The sequence below is a fragment of the Myxine glutinosa genome, chromosome 4, assembly GCF_964187855.1.
Source record: "Myxine glutinosa chromosome 4, kmMyxGlut1.1, whole genome shotgun sequence".
NCBI classification, from domain to species: domain Eukaryota; kingdom Metazoa; phylum Chordata; class Myxini; order Myxiniformes; family Myxinidae; genus Myxine; species Myxine glutinosa.
In genome coordinates, this window is record NC_136264.1 from 198,688,796 (window position 1) to 198,711,080 (window position 22,285).

At 45.7% G+C, this 22,285-nt stretch overlaps 1 protein-coding gene across 1 annotated transcript in view; it reads left to right on the top strand.

Annotated features, from left to right (window-relative positions):
• The first annotated feature begins 743 nt into the window (after window positions 1-743).
• The window catches only part of LOC137426012 (DNA repair protein RAD51 homolog 2-like), a 41,450-nt gene continuing 19,908 nt past the window's right edge, over window positions 744-22,285 (top strand). The window contains exons 1-7 of the mRNA XM_078775349.1: window positions 744-1,169; window positions 1,945-2,130; window positions 5,572-5,675; window positions 7,012-7,125; window positions 15,916-16,026; window positions 16,145-16,281; window positions 20,560-20,679. Coding sequence (XP_078631475.1) covers window positions 5,592-5,675; window positions 7,012-7,125; window positions 15,916-16,026; window positions 16,145-16,281; window positions 20,560-20,679 — 566 coding nt within the window. The 5' untranslated portion in view covers window positions 744-1,169; window positions 1,945-2,130; window positions 5,572-5,591. The remainder of the gene's footprint in view (window positions 1,170-1,944; window positions 2,131-5,571; window positions 5,676-7,011; window positions 7,126-15,915; window positions 16,027-16,144; window positions 16,282-20,559; window positions 20,680-22,285) is intronic.

A 22,285-nucleotide genomic window follows, 5' to 3' on the forward strand; every position in this document is an offset into this window, starting at 1 on the left:
GATGTATACGGGGTGGGTGGGGGAGGGGTGGATGTATACGGGGTGGGTGGGGGAGGGGTGGATGTATACGGGGTGGGTGGGGGAGGGGTGGATGTATACGGGGTGGGTGGGCGAGGGGTGGATGTGTACGGGGTGGGTGGGGGAGGGGTGGATGTGTACAGGGTGGGTGGGGGAGGGGTGGATGTATACGGGATGGGTGGGGGAGGGGTGGATGTATACGGGGTGGGTGGGGGAGGGGTGGATGTATACGGGATGGGTGGGGGAGGGGTGGATGTATACGGGATGGGTGGGGGAGGGGTGGATGTATACGGGGTGGGTGGGGGAGGGGTGGATGTATACGGGAGGGGTGGATGTATACGGGGTGGATGTATACAGGGTGGGTGGGGGAGGGGTGGATGTATACAGGGTGGGTGGGGGAGGGGTGGATGGGTGGGGGAGGGGTGGATGTATACGGGGTGGGTGGGGGAGGGGTGGATGTATACGGGATGGGTGGGGGAGGGGTGGATGTATACGGGATGGGTGGGGGAGGGGTGGATGTATACGGGGTGGGTGGGGGAGGTGTGGATGTATACGGGGTGGGTGGGAGAGGGGTGGATGTATACGGGGTGGGTGGGGGCATTGCCGCTATGTTTATTTTTTCGCAGGATGATGAACTTGCATGTTTTGGCGAATCCGGAATTCAGAAAAAGGAGATTGCGCCCCCTCGCGGCAGACGTGAAGCGTCGTGGAGGAGTTTTGACTTTACGGCCAAGGTGTGTTTTTCGACTTACTTGGTACGTTGGTTTGTTGGTTCGATATATATTCTCGGCGTTGAACACAAACACAATCTGTGCGTAATCGAATATAATGTAAAACCGTGATAATGTCACCGTCTCCACGAGCTCATGGGAGTTTTGAACATTTTTTTTTTGTTCTTCAGACTTCAGTGTTTATTACAAGATGAGGCGCGACGATGTTAACGTTGATTCACGAAGGGTCTGCATTAATATAATGTTTTGTTCACGTCGCTTTGTCTATTAATGTGGAGAATGTTAATTTATAAAACATTTCCTCGATCACGATGGAATCCTGATGAACGTTTTCAACACTAAACGCCCGAGGAACCAGCGCTCCTGGTTTGTTCTTTCCACACACCTCAAGGTTTCACCCACAGAGTGCTGCTTTTACTGGTTAGTCGGTCAGAAATGCTTTTTTGGCATCGCCTTTTCTCCACCAATTTAAGTAAAGCTTTCGTAAGTTACCCCGATTATTATACATTATAAGGCTTATGATTCGTTATTTGGGTGACGTCAGTTGAAATTGATTTACATACAAATGTCCCGGTCGTGGTTTGACACCCTTTATTACGGGTGTGGGGTCGTTTCAGCAGGGAGGGTCCGACACCCTTTATTGATTAAACACTTGAGGTAAATCCTCCATTCTCCCTCAAAAGGGCCCATCTATTTATTATGTACGCGTGTCCGGGGGAACGGTGTTGGGGTCGTTCCGGTGCAGGCAATGGGGGTGCATGTGAACAAATACACTTGGGGGTGGGGGTCATTTCACCAGGGAGGGGCTGGCCCCTTCCCTGAAATTGGGGGTGGGGTCGTTTCAGCAGGGAGGGGCTGTCCCAATCCCATAAAGTGTGTTTGTGGTTGTTTCAACAGGGAGGGGCTGTCCCCGTCCCATAAAGTGGAGAGGAGGGAGGGGGGGGTTATTTTGAATTTCTACTCTTTGAGAATTTTTGACGTATTTTCTTACCATACACACATCCCATAAAGATGGGCCTGTTAGTTTCAAGGATGATAATTGTTTTCCCCAAGATATGAAAAATATTCAAGATTTTGAAATAAGGATTTTTTTTGGTTTTTACAGTGAGCCCAACATGCTTATTATTTCCATAAGAAATTGTTTTTTAGGGGGTTCTCTCTGCGTTACCTGTTGCATTCATTCCTGGTTCTGCAGTGCCTGCTGGAGAGTACCGTTGAAGTCGGTTTCCCCACACTCACCACCAGCAAGCTATAGGTCTTAACGCAGGTGCAGTGCCCTGGGAGATTCTCTCATCACCTGGCGCAGTATCGTGGGTCCCCTTCTCTGTGAGTTCACGACTGGAGCAGCACTGAACACGGGATTCCGGGAGGCCTTTCGAAGGTCACTCGTTTGCACTGTCCATGCCACTGGGAATGCTCCTTGTTTGCAAATTTCCCTGAAGCCCCTCACCTCCTCTTTTCTGTTACTGTGGGCCACAGTCATTCATCTGGGGCACTCCCATCTGACAACATTTTCCCACTTGTTTTTGCTTTTTCACCCAGGGGGGCCCTCGTCGTTTTTTGGCGCTACCCTTCCGACTTGGTGTTCATAAAACATTCCACACTTAGTCAAGGCTGGTGTAAGAGCTAACACATAGAACATATCATAAAGGGGGTGTTTGTGTGTGTGTGTGTGAGAGAGAGAGATAGTGACAGAGACAGACACCAGCAGATAACAGGAACATCGGGAGATGTGTGGAATGGAGAGGCTTGGGGCGGGCTATACGGGATAAACAAATGGACACGACAGGAACTTTAAGGAAAGAAAACGGAATTTGACGAAGGTGGATTTGGGGTGTATTAACTGGGCAGAAAAAGATCAAGGATTTGGATGGGGGAAGATAGGAGATGGTGGTAAACAGCTGTTTTGAAGACTTGGAGGGAGGAGAGGGATTGAAGAGAGTGTGGGAGTTTGTTCCAGAGGCAGGAGTAAAGAGGAATGAAGGAGTGAAGGTGAGCAGAGAGTCTTGATTTTGGCAGTTTAACCATCAGAGGGTTTCTGGCAGATCTTGTGCGACCTGTAGGAATATTTGAGGGACAGAGCCCAGAGAGAGCTGGGGGAGCAAGGCCAGAGAGGAGTCGGTAGAAGACAGAAAGACCACCAACCTGCCTGCGGTGAGTAAGTGAACGGCCCTCGGAGTTAGCTTCATCGAGGGAGATTCCAATGATTCTGAATGCTTTGGTTTCAACAGCATGAAGCCGAGCGAGATGTGAGGCAGGTGCACCAGCGCAGAGGGGAGAGCAGTATTCCATTGAGCTGCGGATGAAAGCTTTGTTTGTGGTGAAGAGCTCTGAAGTGCCCAGAAAGGACTTCACATGATGAAGGATGTCCAGACAGCGACTGGCTTTGGAGGCCAGCTTGGAAATGTGGTTTTCCCAGGAAAGAGCATGGCAGATAGTGAGACCCAAAAGCTTGAGTTACAGAATTTCTTCAAGAGGATTATTGAGAAAGTAGATGGGAGGGTTGTCCAGACGTTCTTTTTGGAGATACAAAGTGAAAGTGTGAGGTTTGTCAGGATTGAAAGACATGCTCCACGTGGTTGACCAGTTTGTGATTTTGTCCAGGTCTGCAGAGATTGAAGAGGCTGCTGCCTGCCGATCTGAGGGATGAGGCATGGAGCGGCAGAGAGTGGAGTCATCAGCAAAGAGATATAGAGGATTTTCCAGCGTCAGAAAGATCATCAATGAAGACCAAAAAAAGCCCAGGGCCCAGAACACTGCCTTGATTTGTCACATGGTCACAGATTGATTAACTGCAATATGTTCAAAAATTACATAACACAATCTTTTTCGGAATTTGTGTTGCATAACGCTTGATTATATAACATAACATTTGATGATATAACATACTGCTTGATTATATAACATAACCCTTGGTTACCGTGCATGCTGATGTACTGTGCGTTCTGATGGGCTTGATTAAAGCTTATTATTATTCGACATGTGAAAGTCAATAAAAAAAATTATGCTAAATTAAAAAGGCAATGTTGGAATGACAAACTACAGTCTAATAAATGTCCTAAACAAGATGGGGATGATGTTGGTTTGGAGAGTAGCTCACAGTATTGCCATCGCATAACAATCCCAACATTACTGCCTCATTTATACTTCATCAGTTATTGCTTCAAGCTTCTACAAACACTCCACTGGTTACACCAGTACTTGATTACTCCTGTTGTGCAGCCACACACTGACAACAACAACAACAACCACCTGGACTCTACAAATTAGCAGATGAGTACAATGTTATAATATCAGTACATGATCAGCAACTTCTTACAAATGCATGAACATCTCCAATAACAGCATTCTATAATTATCTCCATTTGTGATTGGTTACTCCAAGTTGATAAAAAAGAAAAGTAGGAAAGACAACTGAAGCTGCAAGAAGTCCCTGAAATTATATAGGAGCTTCTTATACTTTTGCAGAAATGAACTATAGGAGCTTCTAATACTTTTAGCTCGGCCTATCTCGAGACAATAGTCTTGAGGCAGTGATGGAGGGATTGTTATGTGATGGCAATACTGTTAGCTACTCTCTAAGTCTAAACCAACATCATCCCTATCTTGTTTAGGACATTTTTTTAGACTGTAGTTTGTCATCCCTACATTGCCTTTTTAATTTAGCATAAATTTTTTTATTCACTTGTTTCTGTAATTTTATATAATGTGGAATAACACAATGGAATATGGTACTCAGAGGATACCCAATCTTGGAGCAAAAGTGCCAAGATATCTTATTCAGCAAAGTCAAACACTGCACATGTTCCTATATTGTTTTACGTAACCCTGACTGTATCTTGCAGCTCTGTCTTATTGCTCGTTTCTCAAAGAGTAATGTCTTCATCCAGCCTCAACCCACACAATGACCTGCACTCAGAAATGCTCAAAATAACTGATGTGGTTTCCCTTTAACCAATAGGGCTGGGACAGAGGGTAGGGGCGGAGCCTATGTAAATTAATTGACCATAGACCACTCCAGGCGATGCAGTATGCCAAAACAAAGATGAAAGGAACACTAAATGTCAGTTCAAATATTTATTACACTCGGGGGCCTGTTCGTCCATTGGACCAAATTTTAATTGGGGACTTTTGGATCTTCTGGGACTTTTAGGTCTTTGGGGACTTTTGAGTCATCAGGGTCATCTGGGTCTTTTTGGTCCTTGGGGACTTTTGGGTGAACTGGGTATTTTGGGTCATCAAGGACTTTTGGGTCATCTGGGTGTTTTTGGTCCTCAAGGGTCTTTTGGGTCCTCGGGGACATATGATTAGATTTTTCGGGGTCTGTCATCGTGAATAACAATCGAGCCAACCCAATGGAAATCTTATGCCACAAACCCGGGCAGTGTATGATCAGTGGAGGCTTACAGGCCTAATGTGTTTGGACCACCAAAACACCAAGATGGCGTCCATATAATTTTAACTTGTGCTATAGAGGGTGGAGTCAAGCGACAGATGTGGGTGTGGTCTGGCAGCTGTTTGACCAATGGTTGCACATTTCAGAAATCGATCCTTAACAAGAACCCCAACAACAACAGCAATGGGAAGCTCTTGTAGACCTGCAACATGTTGCAGGTAAAAATGTAGACAATGTTCTTCGGCCAAAAAGAACAACACATTGAGTGAGCTCAGGTATTTCAAGTTACAGTTTGGTGAGGGTGGATATTTTGTGATGATGCAAGCATGTAAACGGCGGTAAAATAATGATAATAAAGTAAAAATAACAATAATCCAAAGACAAAGCTGCATTGTGATGTTGCTTATGTGATTGTTTGTCCACCAGAACTGGACAGACGTAGAGCCATGGCCTCCAAAAATCTCCGCCGAGCTGGTTTGCCCGCTGAACTGTGTTCACGACTGGCAAAGCAACAGCTTGTGACCTGCCAGGTGTGACTTGCTTATCTCCCTTCACCCTCCAATTTCTTCCTTCTATTATGGACCTTCTGATGGTATTTTATTTGATACTGAAAAAGGAACTGGGGTTAGGGTTAGATAGTAACTGATAAGTTGAATTTGTGTTGTGGGCACATGTGGATCAATGCAATTGCCCAGGGCCCCATGCTGGGGAGGGGGAGGGGGGGGGTTGAAGGAGGGAGAATTAGGGTGCAAACTTGAAGGTTTGCTTAAGGCACCCTGGCTGGTGGCGGTGATATACTGTATGATTCCCTCAAAAGTAAATCCGAAAATGAAGCAGCAGTGTCGGCAGCAGTAGCGGTAACGTTCGGGCTAACAGGTAAGAACATTTCGACCGCATTGTTTCCGAGTTATAGGTAGAGTATGTTGTTTTTTGAGACCATCACAATGCACTCACACTGAGATGCCAAATTAATGTAGAGTTATTACATTCCGATTGTAATATTAATTTCCTTTTTTTATTGTGATAGCTCCATGTTTTCTGCATTGTTTTGGTGAATATTGGAGAATAGAGTAAAGTTAAAATCACAATCTGCGGTGCATTATTGGAGGAACATGCATTGTGAAAATTGGGCGTTTTATCCTTGTTCAGAATGGGTTGGGTAGGGATAAAGGAGGTGTGGGGACCTATTTTTAACTTTTGACAGGGCCCCAAAATCACTAAGACCACCCCTGCTGACCTGACCGGTTGATGACTCTTCAACAGAGACCGAATTGCAGGAGCAAACTGATTTTTGTCGAAAGACTCGGCATGTACATGGAATTGTTTCCAACAGCTATGATTTGTTTATTTGTAATCAAATATTGAACTTGAAGTATGAATGTTTCTGAAAATAAGGTGGCGTAAAAGAGACAGCGGGAAGCTTCCGGAAAAAAATCTTTTTTACAACTTTTAAAATCTTCATTTTATTTCAATTGAATTATAGACTTGAACACTGTAGAACACAAATCGCCTTTTAGCGCTTTCAAAAAAAACCTTCCGTTTAGCAGTACTTGCACAAAATATTATGGCATTTTACATCATCACGACCAATCAAATTTTCCGCTCGTCAACCCCGTCCATGTCCTTGTTTCTCAAGACTACGCGAGGTAAGGTGTTCTGTGAACTCTGTATTTGTTTTTTATTTTTCTTGAATCGTGGTTTCAGTCGCATCAGTATGGCAAATTTCAATTTTCTCACCTCCCACAGAAAGCACTAAATATGTATTTATACCGGTGACTGGTTAGAAAGAGCTTTAAATATTTGATATTGTGGAATTCATTGTTGGAATTTTTTTTTTCTTATTCAATTCTCCCCACCCTCCTCGAGGATTTTCTAACATTGTCTCCACTGGATCTACTGAGGATGACTGGGAGGAGTTATGAGGATTTATCACAGCTGATGATGACTATCAGCAAGCACTGTTGTCCGAAAACTACCACTGTAAGTTTTTTAAAATATGCTTTATGAAATTTCACGCGCCACAAAGTAAAAGCCACTCAAAGGTGGGGGCGACACAAAGGAGAGTATTTATATTAAAGAGACATTTACACAAAAACACCCGCTCCCTTCGACTGGGAAGGGGTAAAGGGTGGGGAAATAATGGGGAAGGAGGGGCAAATATAATTTGTGCCCTGATTAATAACCCCCCCTTTAACTATGTGGGTGTGCAGGCAAACTTCATGTCCTCCCTCGCCCCCCCCCCCCTCACAAAGAACGGGGGGGGGGGAAGAGGGGAGGGAGGATTGGGCCTGTGCCCATGAGCTGACCCTGGTACTATCAACGTGCAAATTTTGGTGGAAATCAGCCCAGCCATGTTTTCTTCTATAATTTTAGACAAACACACATGCATACATAGAATTGCCTTATTTAATATAGTAGGATTCCTCTTGAACTGAGGTATGTTAGGATTGAGGGGGAAGCAGGATGCCTGTGAAGAGTTCCAAAGGGGTGCAGTACGGGGAAATAAATTAGAAGAGTGGCTGTCTGGTTTGTGGATTGTCTTCGTCCTCGAGACAGATACTACAGTGAGAGCAGAGATGGGAAGAAGCTGCCAAACGTGTAGAGTAACTAAAAGTACGCTCAGGTGGAACAACCTGTGATTCGACCCTCAAGATCACATTCCGTAAAATTATCTGGGGAAAAGGCTCAAATAACATACAGAGCAGTGGATTGAAAGGTTCCATGGACGATGTAACTCCTGTCCCACCAGATTGGCAGCACGTCGCTGGATTATATAAAGGAGAGAGGTGAGAGGCATCAGCCCAAATATGGCAACAACACTCCATGACGGGTCGTATGGTGGCCTTGTATGGATAGGGCATGGCAGCTGGAGGATTGAATCGCCGAGCACGGAATAAGCCGCCAAGGCAATGAGAGGCTCCTTTAGTTATACCAGAGATGCATTTTTCCCATCTGAAGTTTGAGCTGATGTCCAATCCATGAAGACGGATACATACCAAGGAGTTCCTGCAAAGGTGAATAATCCATAGACATGGTTGGAAAATTGGGTGATCTCGAGCTGCACACAGACAGCAAGTGAGTCTTATTTTGGTTGAAAGTAATGAGCCAATCATTTCCCCAGTTAATCACACTCTCTCGTTCCTGATTAAGGGTGGCACTGGCCTGAACACGGGATGGAGGAGACATGCATGGTTCCTGGATATGTAGTATACTCGTACAGTGTTGAATCATCTGTGTAAATGGCTAACTGTGCAAGAATACAACCAGGCAGGTCATTCATAGACAACAAGAACAATGGAGGACACAACCCAGAACCGGGGATGACTGTCACTCGTGTACCACAGAGATCTTTTTGATTTACAAGGAAGTCAGAAATTGTCGGAAGAAATTTTCCAGAGATGACACACGATTTTAGCTTATAGATCAGTTGTCCAGAAATGCCCTTGTGCCACGCTTTGTCAAAAGCTGTCAAGATGTCGAGAGCATCAACCCTAACATCACCACGATGATCCAAAGCCCGATTCACATGTTCATTAATTAGGGATAGAACATCACCAGTAGATATTGAATGTCGGAAGCCACGCCGGGCATCACTTGAGAGGTTGTGGGTTTCCAGATGACTTGTGAGTTGCAGTTTCATCTGGGATTCAAACAAATTGCTCATAATGCGTAAAAGGCGAATATGTCGATAGTTGGAAGGAGTCGATTTCTCATCGGAGCCTTTAAAGATAGGGACTACAAAAGCCTGCTTTTAGCTGGGTAGAAGCACAGATAAGCGATACAATTTTGAGAGAACAGAAGACAGTTCAGGTGAACACATCTTCAAAGCAATTTCAGAGATTCCATCTGGTCCAGCAGCTTTTGAGATGTCAAGCCCTTGAATAATCTTCGCAACTTTCCTGGGTGTGATGATAATAGTGGACAAACTGGTGTGAACACGGGAAGGACAAGCAGGCAATGGGTGTCCGTGGTCTGCATATGTGGAGTTTGCAGCAGAATGCTCAGAAAAGATGTTGACTTCATCAATAGGAGAGGTTAGCACTTCAGGGCCATTGAAGAGGGCAAGAATCAATGATCGATTATGGATGAGAATGCTGTTCACAATTCTCCAAAAATCTCTGGATCTTACCTGTTGAATTGAGGTAGAATCACACACAGATTCTGCATACTGTTGCTTAGGCCTCAGTCACACTGGATCGTACGATTTCTGGATCGTGCGATTGATGGCAATCTGGCCGAGGTACGACCAATCGTCAATGTTTGCTACGCTCTCCATTTGCGATCGCAAACAGCGATTGCTCTTAGGACTTATGGTAGGTCATCGTACGATTGGTGGTACGCGTGGTTGTGCGATCACCAACGATTGGAGAAGATCGATCGCAAGATCAATCGTAGGTAATCGTGCGACGAGTGGTGGCGACCTGCGACCGCTCACACGATCGATCGCAGCCAGTCGCAGCCAGTCGCAGCCAGTCACAGCCAGTCGTGAGTTCGATTCCCAACGCAGCTATAAAATGTCACAAATGTGTTTACGATCCCTCAGATGGACGTTAAACGGACGTGCCGTCTGCCGACGTTCGTTTGTGGACGTTAAAGACCCCAAGATGTCCTTCGCGAAGAGTCGGCGAGCTATCGCAGGCACCCTCAACAAATTACAAATCCTTGCCCTGACTAGTGGAACGTCAGGCCTGGCCAACCGGTTCGTGACAAACTCAGACCAAGCTTCCCCCGGCCGACCCCTCAAGAAAGGTGGGCTAATGAAGAAGAAGTCACAGGAAGAAGATCGTGTTGAAGAATAGAATGACATCCTGTATTAAATATTTATTTATATCATGTTAAAGTTAAAGGATTCTGATGTGCAGTCCCATACTCCATACTGTATGACAAAGACTCCGTCCTACCGAAACAGTTTCTTGACAATCGTCACACTGTACTGGTGGTTTGCCATTGCATTCCCAGAAGTATTTCGGACAGGAATTTGTACTTTATTCAGGATTCCGGTGATGGCTCGCCTCCTCTTCGTGAAGGACACCGTGGCGTGGGGTCTACCAACTAACGCCAGCAGACGGGATTCCCGTTTAACGTCGATCCTGGAAATGATGATTCACACTGCCTATGAATCACCACGATGCCACTTTATAGCTTGGTTGGGATTCGAACCCAGGGTAGACAGCTTGGAGCCGAGTTTGTGTACCTGCCAGCCCTTGTTTAAGAATTAAGCGATTTAAATCAAAACATCGGACCGAATTTACTAAAGTCGTTTAGTGAGCGTCTTGTCAACACACGTCGAACCATTAAACACTGACAAAAACATTGTTGTACACGCACAGCAAAACACGCCGAACACACGCGAATGGTATAAAATAATATAATATCACATAATAATATAATATTATAGTATAATGGTCCAAATATACTGGTCTGCGAGCTAAAGACTGGTGTTACCACCAATCGTAAGGTCGTGCAACCAGTCAGGACAGGCCGTGACTGGTCGCACTACCGATCGTGAGGTCGTACGACAGGTGGCACCACCAATCGTCGGGTGGCAGGACCAGTAGCACGACCAATCGTGCGACTACTTGACCCTTAATCATGCACGACTGGTGGTGCGTCCATGTGCGACTGGTGGTACGACCATGTAAGACCTGTCTACGACCTCTTACGATTTGGAATCGCAGGTCAGAAGTTTTGAACATGACCATCGACCTTGCTGCGACTGATTTTGCTCTGGCGATCACCCACGACCTCTGCGACCAGTCGCGCGCTCTTTCTACGATTTGCCCGCGATTCACAAAATTTTCGGTCGCAGCTAGGTCATAACCTGGTCGCAGGCCCAGTGTGACTGGGGCTTTAACATTCTCTAAGACTCATTTACAGTGTTTACTTGCAAGACGAAACAAGTGACGCGCCTCAATTGAGGCAACGCAATGATACTGATTGAACAAGGAGCTGATACTCCAGGCCCCCTGCCTTTTTTGTGATAGGCCGAATAGGTCTGTGTAAAATGAAAGCTAAATGTTGAACGGTTTTTGAAATAATGCATACACAAGCCAAGTTACTTCTCTCCTGATAAGGTGGAGAAGTTTTTGTCAAACCTCGACTCTGATTCTGCAACTGGACCAGACAGCATCAGCCCACGGGTCCTAAAATCCTGCTCTGCCGCTCTATCTCACCCTCTGTCTGTTCTCTTCACCCTCTCTTTTGCTCAAGGTCATCTGCTATCAACTGGGAAATCAGCAAACATTACCACTTTACACAAAAAAGGTGCAAAAACAGATCCTTGCAACTACAGACCAATCGGCCTGATCCCAATTATCAGCAAGGTCATGGAATCAATCATCACTTCTGACATCAAATTCTTCCTCTTCTCCAATGGCTTGATCTCTGATCATCAATTTGGATTCTGACCAGGTCATTCTACTTTGGACGTGATCCTTCTGCTGTCTCAACAATGGATGGAGGTCCTTAATGCCAAACAGGAAATCAGAGCTGTCTTCCTTGACATATCACTTGCCTTCGATACGGTTTGGCACCCCACTCTGCTCTCCAAACTCTCCTCCTATGGTATCCATGGAAATCTCCACACATGGCTTGCGGACTTCCTCTCTGGTCGTAGTCAACGTGTGGCCCTGAATGGATTTCTCTTATCTCCCCTTCTTGTTCAGGCTGGAGTTCCCCAAGGCAGTGTTCTGGGTCCTGTGCTTTTTCTGGTCTTCATCAATGATCTCTCCGACTCTCTGGAAAATCCTCTCTATCTCTTTGCTGATGACGACTCCACTCTCTGCCGCTCCATACCTCATCCCTCAGATCGGCAGTCTGCAGCCTCCTCACTCTCTGCAGACCTGGACAAAAATCACAGACTGGTCAAACAAGTGGAACATGTCTTTCAATCCTGACAAATCTCACACTCTCACTATGTCTCTCCGAAAAGACCGACTGGACAACCCTCCCATCTACTTTCTCAACAATCCTCTCCAAGAAGTTCTGTAACTCAAGCTTTTGGGTCTCACTATCTGCCATGATCTTTCCTGGGGAAACCACATTTCCAAGCTGGCCTCCAAAGCCAGTCGCCGACTGGGCATCATCCGTCGTGCGAAGTCCTTCCTTGGCACACTTGAGCTCCTCACCACATACAAGGCATTCATCCGCAGCTCAATGGAATACTGTTCTCCCCTCTGGGCTGGTGCTCCTTCCTCACACCTCGCTCGGCTTCACGCTGTTGAAACCAAAGCTTTCAGAATCATTGGAATCTCCCGCGATGAAGCTGGAACGAATTCAGGGGAGTTTATGCAATGGCGCGTCGTCCGTCAGCCTGTCCGTCCGTCCATAAACACTTGCAACTTCTTCTCCGAAACCGCTGAAGGGATTTTGACCAAACTTGGCACAAATTATATTTGTTGGGTTGTAACTAAAGTTTGTTCACGGCATTAACAAAATCGGGGTCTAAGGCGGTTCCCCGGGGTCAAAGTGGATCCAGGTTTGACCCTCTAAAATAGGAATTTGCTTTTCCTCTGAAACTACACACACTATTTCGATGAAACTTGACCACAACCTTCATCACCCGTGATGTATCAAAGTTTGTTTCTGGCACAAAAAAAAAATCTCAGTCTAAGGGGATCTACGGAGGGTCAAAGTGGGTCCATGTTTGAACCCCCAAAATAGGTATTTGCTTTCTTCTCTGAAACTACACACACAATTTCGATGAAACCTGACCACAACCTTCACCACCTGTGCTGTCCCAAAGTTTATTCGCGGCATTAAAAAAAATCTGCCTTTAGGGGCTTAAGGGGGGGTTGCCCCCCAAAATAAGTGTTTGCTTTCTTCTCAGAAACTACACACGCAATTTCGATGAAACTTCACCACAACCTTAATCACCCATGATGTACCAATTTTGTTCAAGGCATTAGAAAAATTGGGGTCTTCGGAGGTATATGGGGTTGGAGGAGGGGCGTGGGGTTTGCCCCCTAAAATAGGTTTTTTATTGTACATGTTGCCCTGTCTTCTAGCAACCATTGAAATTCGTTTAAAATGCCTTCAGTCGGTGCAGTATACTGTTTATTCTACCAGGTGAGTGCCAGGGGTATTGCCCCAATGTTTTTGTATACAGAGTCGAGGTTCGTGTAAGAGCTAACGCATTAAGCAGGAAAACGTGCATGGACATATAAAACATACGTACAATTAAGGGAGCGGAAGACAGGAGGGGGAGGGAGAGGAAAGCATACAAGCACAACAACAGTAGAGACCCAGGGACGTCAAAGGTTGAGCATGTGGTTTCACTTGGTCGATCGGTGAAAGGGTAAAGAAGCCCATGCCAACGTGGATCCACTCAGTAACTTCCTCTTCAGCTTCAGGTGGGTTGTGTCAAAGAATTGAGTTCCAGCGAACATCAGCAAGAAAATAACGTAAGCCATCCCTGTCAGCCTTGCTATATTGGAAGATGGTTCGATGGGCAGGATGAACAAAAGTTGATGGTGAGGAGTAAGAAGTGACATGTTCAGAGTTTCCGAGAGGGGGGGGGGGGGGAGGACGATTTTTTTTACAGGACAATCCCTGGCTTTTGAGTACAAAAATAGATCGAGAAGATACCATGTTTACATCAAAAATTAGAGTCGGAGCTGAAATTCTGTGAGTAAGGTCCTGGGACATTGCAAAGTTAAAAGCACTGACACCAGGGGTATCTGTGCTGCAAGAGTGGACGAAATATTATTTGGTTACATCAAGAGCCCAAATGAGCCCCCAGCCAGAGCAGAGGCACACTGATGGCATCAAAATCAACCAGGAAGTAGATGCCTGGATCACTGTCAATGTATGACCATGGCAGTACAGGTACCCTGGCATTTTACACCCACTGATAGATCAGCCTCTCAATGCATTACCGTCGACTTTGGAATCCTGCCCTATCAGACACTCCTCGATAGAAAGATCACGACTGATCAATTACACTTCCTGTGTAATAAATAACTTTACCAGCTAAAGTGCATGTTGCTTACATTTCCCTATGTTATTAAAGCTTTTGTCATCGAATTTGACATACGAATGAAGATCATTGATTTTTGGACCTCACCGAAATTGGCAAGCCTGGTGTTGGCTTAGCGGTTAGGGTGCCGGCTTGGGATCCTAGGATCCTGAGTTTGAATCCCGGTCGATCGCTGAATTAACGCCAGGGGGGTTGACTCAGCCTGTCATCCTTCCGAGGTCGGCAAATTGAGTACCAGCTTTCTGGGATGAATGATCCCGGTGTGTACCCCAATTTAGAATAGGTACACCGTATCCCTGCTCATCGTAAGAGGTGACTAGGGGTTGGCGTCAGGAAGGGCATCCGGCCATAAAAACTGCCTCAAAAAGGGATCCCTGAGGTCATGGGGCCCGCAAGGCTAACCCCCGCTTTAGCGGGGAAAATGGCCTTAAAACGATCATTCATTCATTTCTTTCAGCTTGTTAAAATTGGGTTGTTCTGTTTATCAAAGTAATTTGAACCCAGGATGGCTCATTATGTGGGGAACCCAGGTTGAAATCCCACACGCCATGTGCGTTTTTCCGTTGTCTACTCATGTCCTTTTCATCCACGTGAAAGTACACTCATGATATTTACCTCCTCTGTCGAAGGTGACCGGAGGTTATGTTTTCACCCTTGTCCGTTTGTTTTTTTGTTTGTCTGTCTGTGAGCCGGTTATCCCAAAAAGTTATGGACAAGAAAAAAATTGATTCTTCACCATTGAGAGATCGGGCGAAAACCGATATACCCTCAGACCCCACTATTCGTGGGGGGTACGTTCCTGGAAAATCCGCGAATAGCGAAACCTGCGAATAGCGGGGCATTGCTTCAATGGAAAAAGGGGGGATAGGTTCCCGAGTCACAAAAATCCGCGAATAGAGAGGACCAAACGGTGAATATAAATAATATAATAACCACCTTTAGAGGCCATTTTTCCCCGCAAAGCGGGGGTTGGCCTTTTTCGGGAATCCGTGGTTGTTGTTGTTTTTCGGTCCCCTTTTTGAAGCAATGTTTTACGGCCGGATGCCCTTCCTGACGCCAACCCTTTTTGCCGCCTTTAACGACAAACAGGGAATTACCAGTGAACTGGTACTCAATTAGCCGACCTCGGAAGGATGACAGGCTGAGTCAACCTGAGCTGAGTCAACGGGGGTGAATGGAGAGACAAAATCCGTGAATGGCGAGGTAAATCCCTCAATATCAACGATAATCCACGAAGGTTTTATAAATACCGTATGTGAAGCTAATGGCTCATGGTTTTTTTTTTAACCACTGAAAAACCACAAATTCGAGGAACACGGCCGCGAATAGGAAAACAACCGCGAATTTGCTGGGCACTTTTCCGTGTAGAGAGAAACAGGTCACATTTTATCACACGAATAGCGGAACCATGAATAGCGGGGTCCGACAGTATCGCACGATATCTCAAAAAGTTATGGACGAGTTATGACAAAACTTTGTGGACGAGTAGATTAGATGACAAAAACAAGCCGATTCGATTTTGGTTGAGGTCCGGATCCAGATCTGACCTATCAGTGGATACAAAACATGGAGTGTTCAGTGTTCAGCCTGGCGGAGGTATGCGCTCTACCGAGTGCCATTCTCGTTGCTGATATATTTGTCTGACTTGTGATTTCTGTGCAAGTTATTTTTGTTTTTATTGCAAAGGGAGTGCCGTTATTGACATTACATGTTTGTCCAAGGAAGTTTACTGATCAACTGTTTATATTTGTATTGTACATTACTTTTTTAAAACATGTTTTCAATGTCATCAGGCACTTGAAATAAAACAACAACACAAGCAGCAGTCTGCTTTTTTACCCACATCATTGGCGTCTCTGGATAATGCTCTGTGTGGAGGTCTTGCCTGCGGTTCAGTCACAGAGGTATGTAGTATGTCTTTGTCTAGCTGGAAAAATGAAGCCTGAATAATTTGGTTGATTTTCACCGATGACACTTAATATCGTAACTTCCAAACAGGTTTATTGTTGTTCACCCACATAGGTGTCAGGGCCACCGGGCTGTGGTAAGACGCAGCTCTGCATGATGCTGAGTGTACTGGCCACTCTTCCTATGAGAATGGGTGGCTTGGACAGCCCCGTCATATATATTGACACGGAAGGAGCCTTTTCACCATTGAGGTGAGCACGTTGTGGGATAACCATTCACTTCAGTTTTAATCGACTTTAGACCAAACCTTCTTGGTGTTTCCATATGCTTTGCCTTTATTGATCACTTCCTCTTGCAAGCAATCTTATCACCGCCACAGGTACGCATGCCCTCATTGCACAGCACTCTCCTTGAAATTAATCAATTTAAAAATATATATATTTCAAAAGCAAGAAAATTAACCCTTCCCCAGCCCACCTCTTTGAGTTTTCAGTGATTCCTTCCACCTCTGTGATTGCCAGTTAGTGGCTGTGGGTAACTGCCAACACATATGAAAAATTTGTTGGGCATTGGGCCCGCCGTTTTTATCTCCGCCACCTAAGGTGGACAGAGGTTACGTTTGTCATCCCTGTCTCTCTGTCTATTTATCTGTCAGTGAGCAGGATATCTCAGGAAGTTGTGCACGAATTCGGATGAAACTTACTGGACAGGTTTGTTTGTGTAACAACAAGGTCGAGTTGATTAGATTTTGGTGCAGATCTGGATTCGGATACGATAATTTCAAAAGTCATTCTTCACGATTGAGAGAGAAAGTGGCAAAAACTATATAGAGCACGACACTGCATTTCAAAATGGTATGGATGGGTTCGGACGAAACTTGGTGGACAGGTTGGGTGTGTGATGAGGACAAACTGATTCAATTTTGGTGAATATCCGGATTCTAGAATTGAAAAGTGATTCTTCACCATTGAGAGATAGGGGCAAAAATTATATGGAGCACGATACTTCAAAACGTCATTGATGGGTTATGACAAAACTTGGTGGATGAGTAGAGTCGGTGACAAGGGAGAAGCTGAATGGATTCTCGTTCAGGTCCGGATGCAGATCCGGCATATCGGTGGGATTTAAAAAGTAAACTGTTCATTTTGAGTGCCTACACACATGCACACAGATAATTTCCTTTTGGGATGTGTGGGGGGAGGGAGGAGGGAGGTTTGATGCCCATGACCTGACCCTGGGTACCCCCAGCACTCGTGAAAAATTTGGTGGAGATTGGTCAAGGGGTGTGGAGTTGTATAGAAGTCAAAGAAAAGTCTTCTCATATGCACACAGACTCATACTCACACAGACACTCGTACGCACACAGACACTCGTATGCACACAGACACTCGTACGCACACAGACACTCGTACGCCCACAGACACTCGTACGCCCACAGACACTCGTACGCACACAGACACTCGTACGCACACAGACACTCGTACGCACACAGACACTCGTACGCACACAGACACTCGGAAGCACACAGACTCATACGCTCACAGACACGTATGCTTACAGACACTCGTACGCACACAGACACTCGTACGCACACAGACACTCGTACGCACACAGACACTCGTACGCACACAGACACTCGTACGCACACAGACACTCGTACGCACACAGACACTCGTACGCACACAGACACTCGTACGCACACAGACACTCGTACGCACACAGACACTCGTACGCACACAGACACTCGTACGCACACAGACACTCGTACGCACACAGACACTCGTACCCACGAAGACATTCAAACGCATACAGACACTCGTACGCACACAGACACTCGTACGCACACAGACGCATACGCACACAGACTCGTACGCACACAGACACTCGTACGCACACAGACACTAGTACGCACACAGACACTCGTACGCACACAGACACTCGTACGCACACAGACACTCGTATGCACACAGACACTCGTACGCACACAGACACTCGTACGCACACAGACACTCGTACGCACACAGACACTCGTACGCACACAGACACTCATACGCACACAGACACTCGTACGCACACAGACACTCGTACGCACACAGACACTCGTACGCACACAGACACTCGTACGCACACAGACACTCGTACGCACACAGACACTCGTACGCACACAGACACTCGTACGCACACAGACACTCGTACGCGCACAGACACTCGTACGCACACAGACACTCGTACGCGCACAGACACTCGTACGCACACAGACACTCGTACGCACACAGACACTCGTACGCACACAGACACTCGTACGCACACAGACACTCGTACGCACACAGACACTCGTACGCACACAGACACTCGTACGCACACAGACACTCGTACGCACACAGACACTCGTACGCACACAGACTCGTACGCACACAGACACTCGTACGCACACAGACACTCGTACACACACAGACACTCGAACACACACACACTCGTACACACAACTCACTCTTATACAGTCATGGCTAAAAATATTGGCACCCTTGCACTTCTTTCAAATAACTCACAATTTTCTCTAAAAATAAGATGAAATTGACAAAATTATTTGGTCTCCACAAATCTTTATTTCACTGTTAATATTACAGACCCTTTGTTTTTGATTCAGAACTTAATATATCCTTTTAAATAAGAAAATTCAAAAGAAATGGCATTGACAAAATTATTTATACCCTCGACTTAATATTTGCTAGCACAGACTTTGGACAAAATAACTGCAGTCAAGCACTTCCTATAGCCATGAATGAGCTTCCTCCACCTCCCTACTGGCAGTTTGGCCCACTTTTCGTGTGCAAACTGCTCCAGCTCTCCCAGATTTGAAGGGTGCCTTCTCCCAACTGCTGTTTTCAGATCTCCCACAGGTGTTCAATGGGATTTCGATCTGGACTCATTGCTGGCCACTTCAGTACAGTCCAGCGTTTTGTCTTGAACCATTCCTGGGTGCTTTTTGAAGTGTGTTTGGGGTCATTGTCCTGCTGCAAGACCCTTGACCTTTGACGGAGACCCAGCTTTCCGCCACTGGGTTGAACATTGCCCTCCAAAATGCCTTGCGGATGGTGCGAGTTGAAACTGTCATACCTTGTGTATGAAGGTCAGCTTCAATCTGTTTGACAGTTGATCCAGGTGCATTCTACACCAGTCGAACAATCCTTCGCTGCAATCTTCGATCAAGTTTTCTCTTGCGGCCACGTCCAAGGAGGTTATGAAATGTAATTATTTCTAACAACTTCTAAAAGGTTGTATAATATTGTCCGGGCCATTTTAGGATTTCTGTGTGGAATAATGTAAGATTTAGTAATGTGTTCAGCTTTTTTTTGTTTTGTTCCACTGCAAACATTGGGCATGCGGGTGTCTTCTGATACCTCAGGGAGATGGATGCCCCTGCCTTGCATAATCCTAGGTCACCTGTGGGCAAGGTGTAGTACCTGTCAGCCCCCCTTCCCAGGGTAACGGTCCATAGTCATGTGGCTCAAATGGTAGATGGCTCTGCACATCTGGTGAATGAGAGTCCAGTTGACTCCAACAGCACGGGCAGAAGAGGGTGAATTCCCCAACGGTCAGCAGAGAGACAGAGAGGAGTGGCGACCTCCTGTTTATACCACACACTTAATTATTTCTAACAACTTCTAAAAGGTGCCAATAATATTGTCCGGGCCATTTTAGGATTTCTGTGTGGAATAATCTAAGATTTAACAAATTTTTCAGCTTTTTTTTGTTCCGCTGCAAACCATAGAAATACATTTGCGAATACCAAAAGATTTTTTAAATTTCAATAATTTTCTGGAAGAAATGGTGCATTCTTTGAGCAAAGTGCAAGGGTTCCAATATTTTTGGCCATGGCTGTATGATGATGATGGAAGTCACGTCGAGTCCGACGAAGACTGTTGGATTATCATGTCCTGTGGTAAGCACGAGAATGCGCAGCGAGGCCACAGCCGCAGTTGCGCACGGTCTCCCTCACATGTCGCACTGGAATCTGGTTGATGCCGCTTGGTCTGGATTCTTTCTCCTCAAGCGAGCCTGGTGGATACGCTCACATCTCACTTTCTCAAAATTTCTGATGCCTTTGTTGACAATCCTTCTCCAAAACGAGCGATCTGTGGTCTGATGTTCCCACTTGGCCGGGTCAATATCGCAGCTTTTTCGTGTCGCGTTTGGACAATCCTTGGCGTGCTTTCTAGGTTTCCCAATGCCACGTTTTCCCACAGGCAGTTCCCCATAAAATAACTGTTTCGGGATCCTTAAATCGCTCATTCTTAAGAGGTAATCAGCCCATTGCAGTTGTTGTTTTTTGATGATGCTCTCCACCGATGGATTCAGACGACTCCACGACTGTATACAGTGTCATACATAGATATTTCCTTTTTTTCTCGCCTTGTTTTTTTCTTATCAATCCTTAATACTGACATGTCTGATTTGGTAAATTGTCACCCAGAGATTTGCTTGCGTTTTGCCTTTAAACACACAGGTTTTACCTTTTTATGTCATAGGTTGATGGAGATTGCTCAGAAACGCTATTCCGAGTACTTTGCCTGTCAGGAAAGACTCCTTGAAATGACAGGCAGAGTACATTTGTACAGGGAGTTCAGCACACAACATATAATGGACAGGTAAAACATTGTGATATTTCGATCTGTGATGTTGCCCCATACCTAACTAATGCTATATACCATATCCTATTGAAACTTAAGGTTGGCCTGTTGGTGTTATTTATGATATTTTATTATTTATCTTTAAGCTTAAGGATAAGGATTTAAACTTAAGGATTTAAACTTAAGGATATTTATCTTTCTTGGGAAAACCACATTTCCAAGCTGGCCTCCAAAGCCAGTCGCCGACTGGGCATCCTCCGTCGTGCGAAGTCCTTCCTCGGCACACCTGAGCTCCTCACCACATACAAGGCTTTCATCCGCAGCTCAATGGAATACTGTTCTCCCCTATGGGCCGGTGCTCCTGCCTCACACCTAGCTCGGCTTCACGCTGTAGAAACCAAAGCTTTCAGAATTATTGGAATCTCCCGCGATGAAGCTATCTCTGAGGGCCTTTCACTCACTCACCGCAGGCAGGTAGGTGGTCTTTCTGTCTTCTACCGTCTCCTCTCCGGCCTTGCACCCCCAGCTCTCTCTGTGCTCTGTCCCCCAAATATTCCTACAGGTCGCACAAGATCTGCCAGCAACCCTCTGATGGTTAAACTGCCGAAATCTCGGCTCTCTGCTCACCTTCACTCTTTCATTCCTCTTTTCTCCCGCCTCTGGAACAAACTCCCTCACTCCCTTCAATCCCACTCCTCCCTCCAGGTCTTTAAAACAGCTGTTCACCACCATCTCTTATCTTCCCCCATCCAAAACCTTGATCTTTTCTACCCCCGCTAATTCACCCCAGATCCACCTTGTTTGAAATTCCAACTTCTTTCCTGGAAGTCCAGGCAGTGTCCATATGTTTTATACCTCTCCCACCGCCCCCTTCCCATGCCTCCCCCCAAAGCCCTCGCCCTCTCTCAGATCTCTCGATGTCTCCATGTCTCTCAGTCCCTGCTCTCAAATGTTGTGTTTGTGTCCTTCCCCCTCTCTCCCCATCTTGTCTACCGCCCCCGATGTTATATGTTTTATGTGTCGGTTTGTCTTTCTGTGTGATTAATGTTCGCCCTTTCACGAGCCTCGATCTTGTATACAAAAAAAAAAAAATTTTTTTTTTTTTTTTTTTAAATCTTGTTTTATTTTATGTTATACAGTCGAGGCTTGTGTAAGACTTAGCACACTGAAGGGATCAGGATGCAAAACGCATGTATGGAGAAGGAAACTCCAAGGAGTTAAAACTGGAAACTTAGGAGGAGGGATTGGGGTGTGGTTAACGAAGGAAGAAAAGATCATGGTTTTAGATGGGGGACGATCTGAGATGGTGGTGAACAGCTGTCTTGAAGATTTAGAGGGAACAATGAGATTGCAGAGGATGTGGAAGTTGATTCCTCAGGTGGGAAAAAAGAGGAACAAATAAGTGAAGGTGAGCAGTGATCCTGGTTTTAGGTAGTTTCACCAGAAGGGGATTGATGGCGGACCATGTGTGCCCTGGAGAAACCTGTGGGTAGAGGGGGGTGGAAAAAGTATGAAAAGAGTAGGGGGTGCAAGACCAGAAAGGAAGCAGACAGCTGTTTTGTCTGGGTGTGATTTGTGGCCGGACTATAAAATTGTCAGTTGCAGAACTTGATGTCAGAAACAG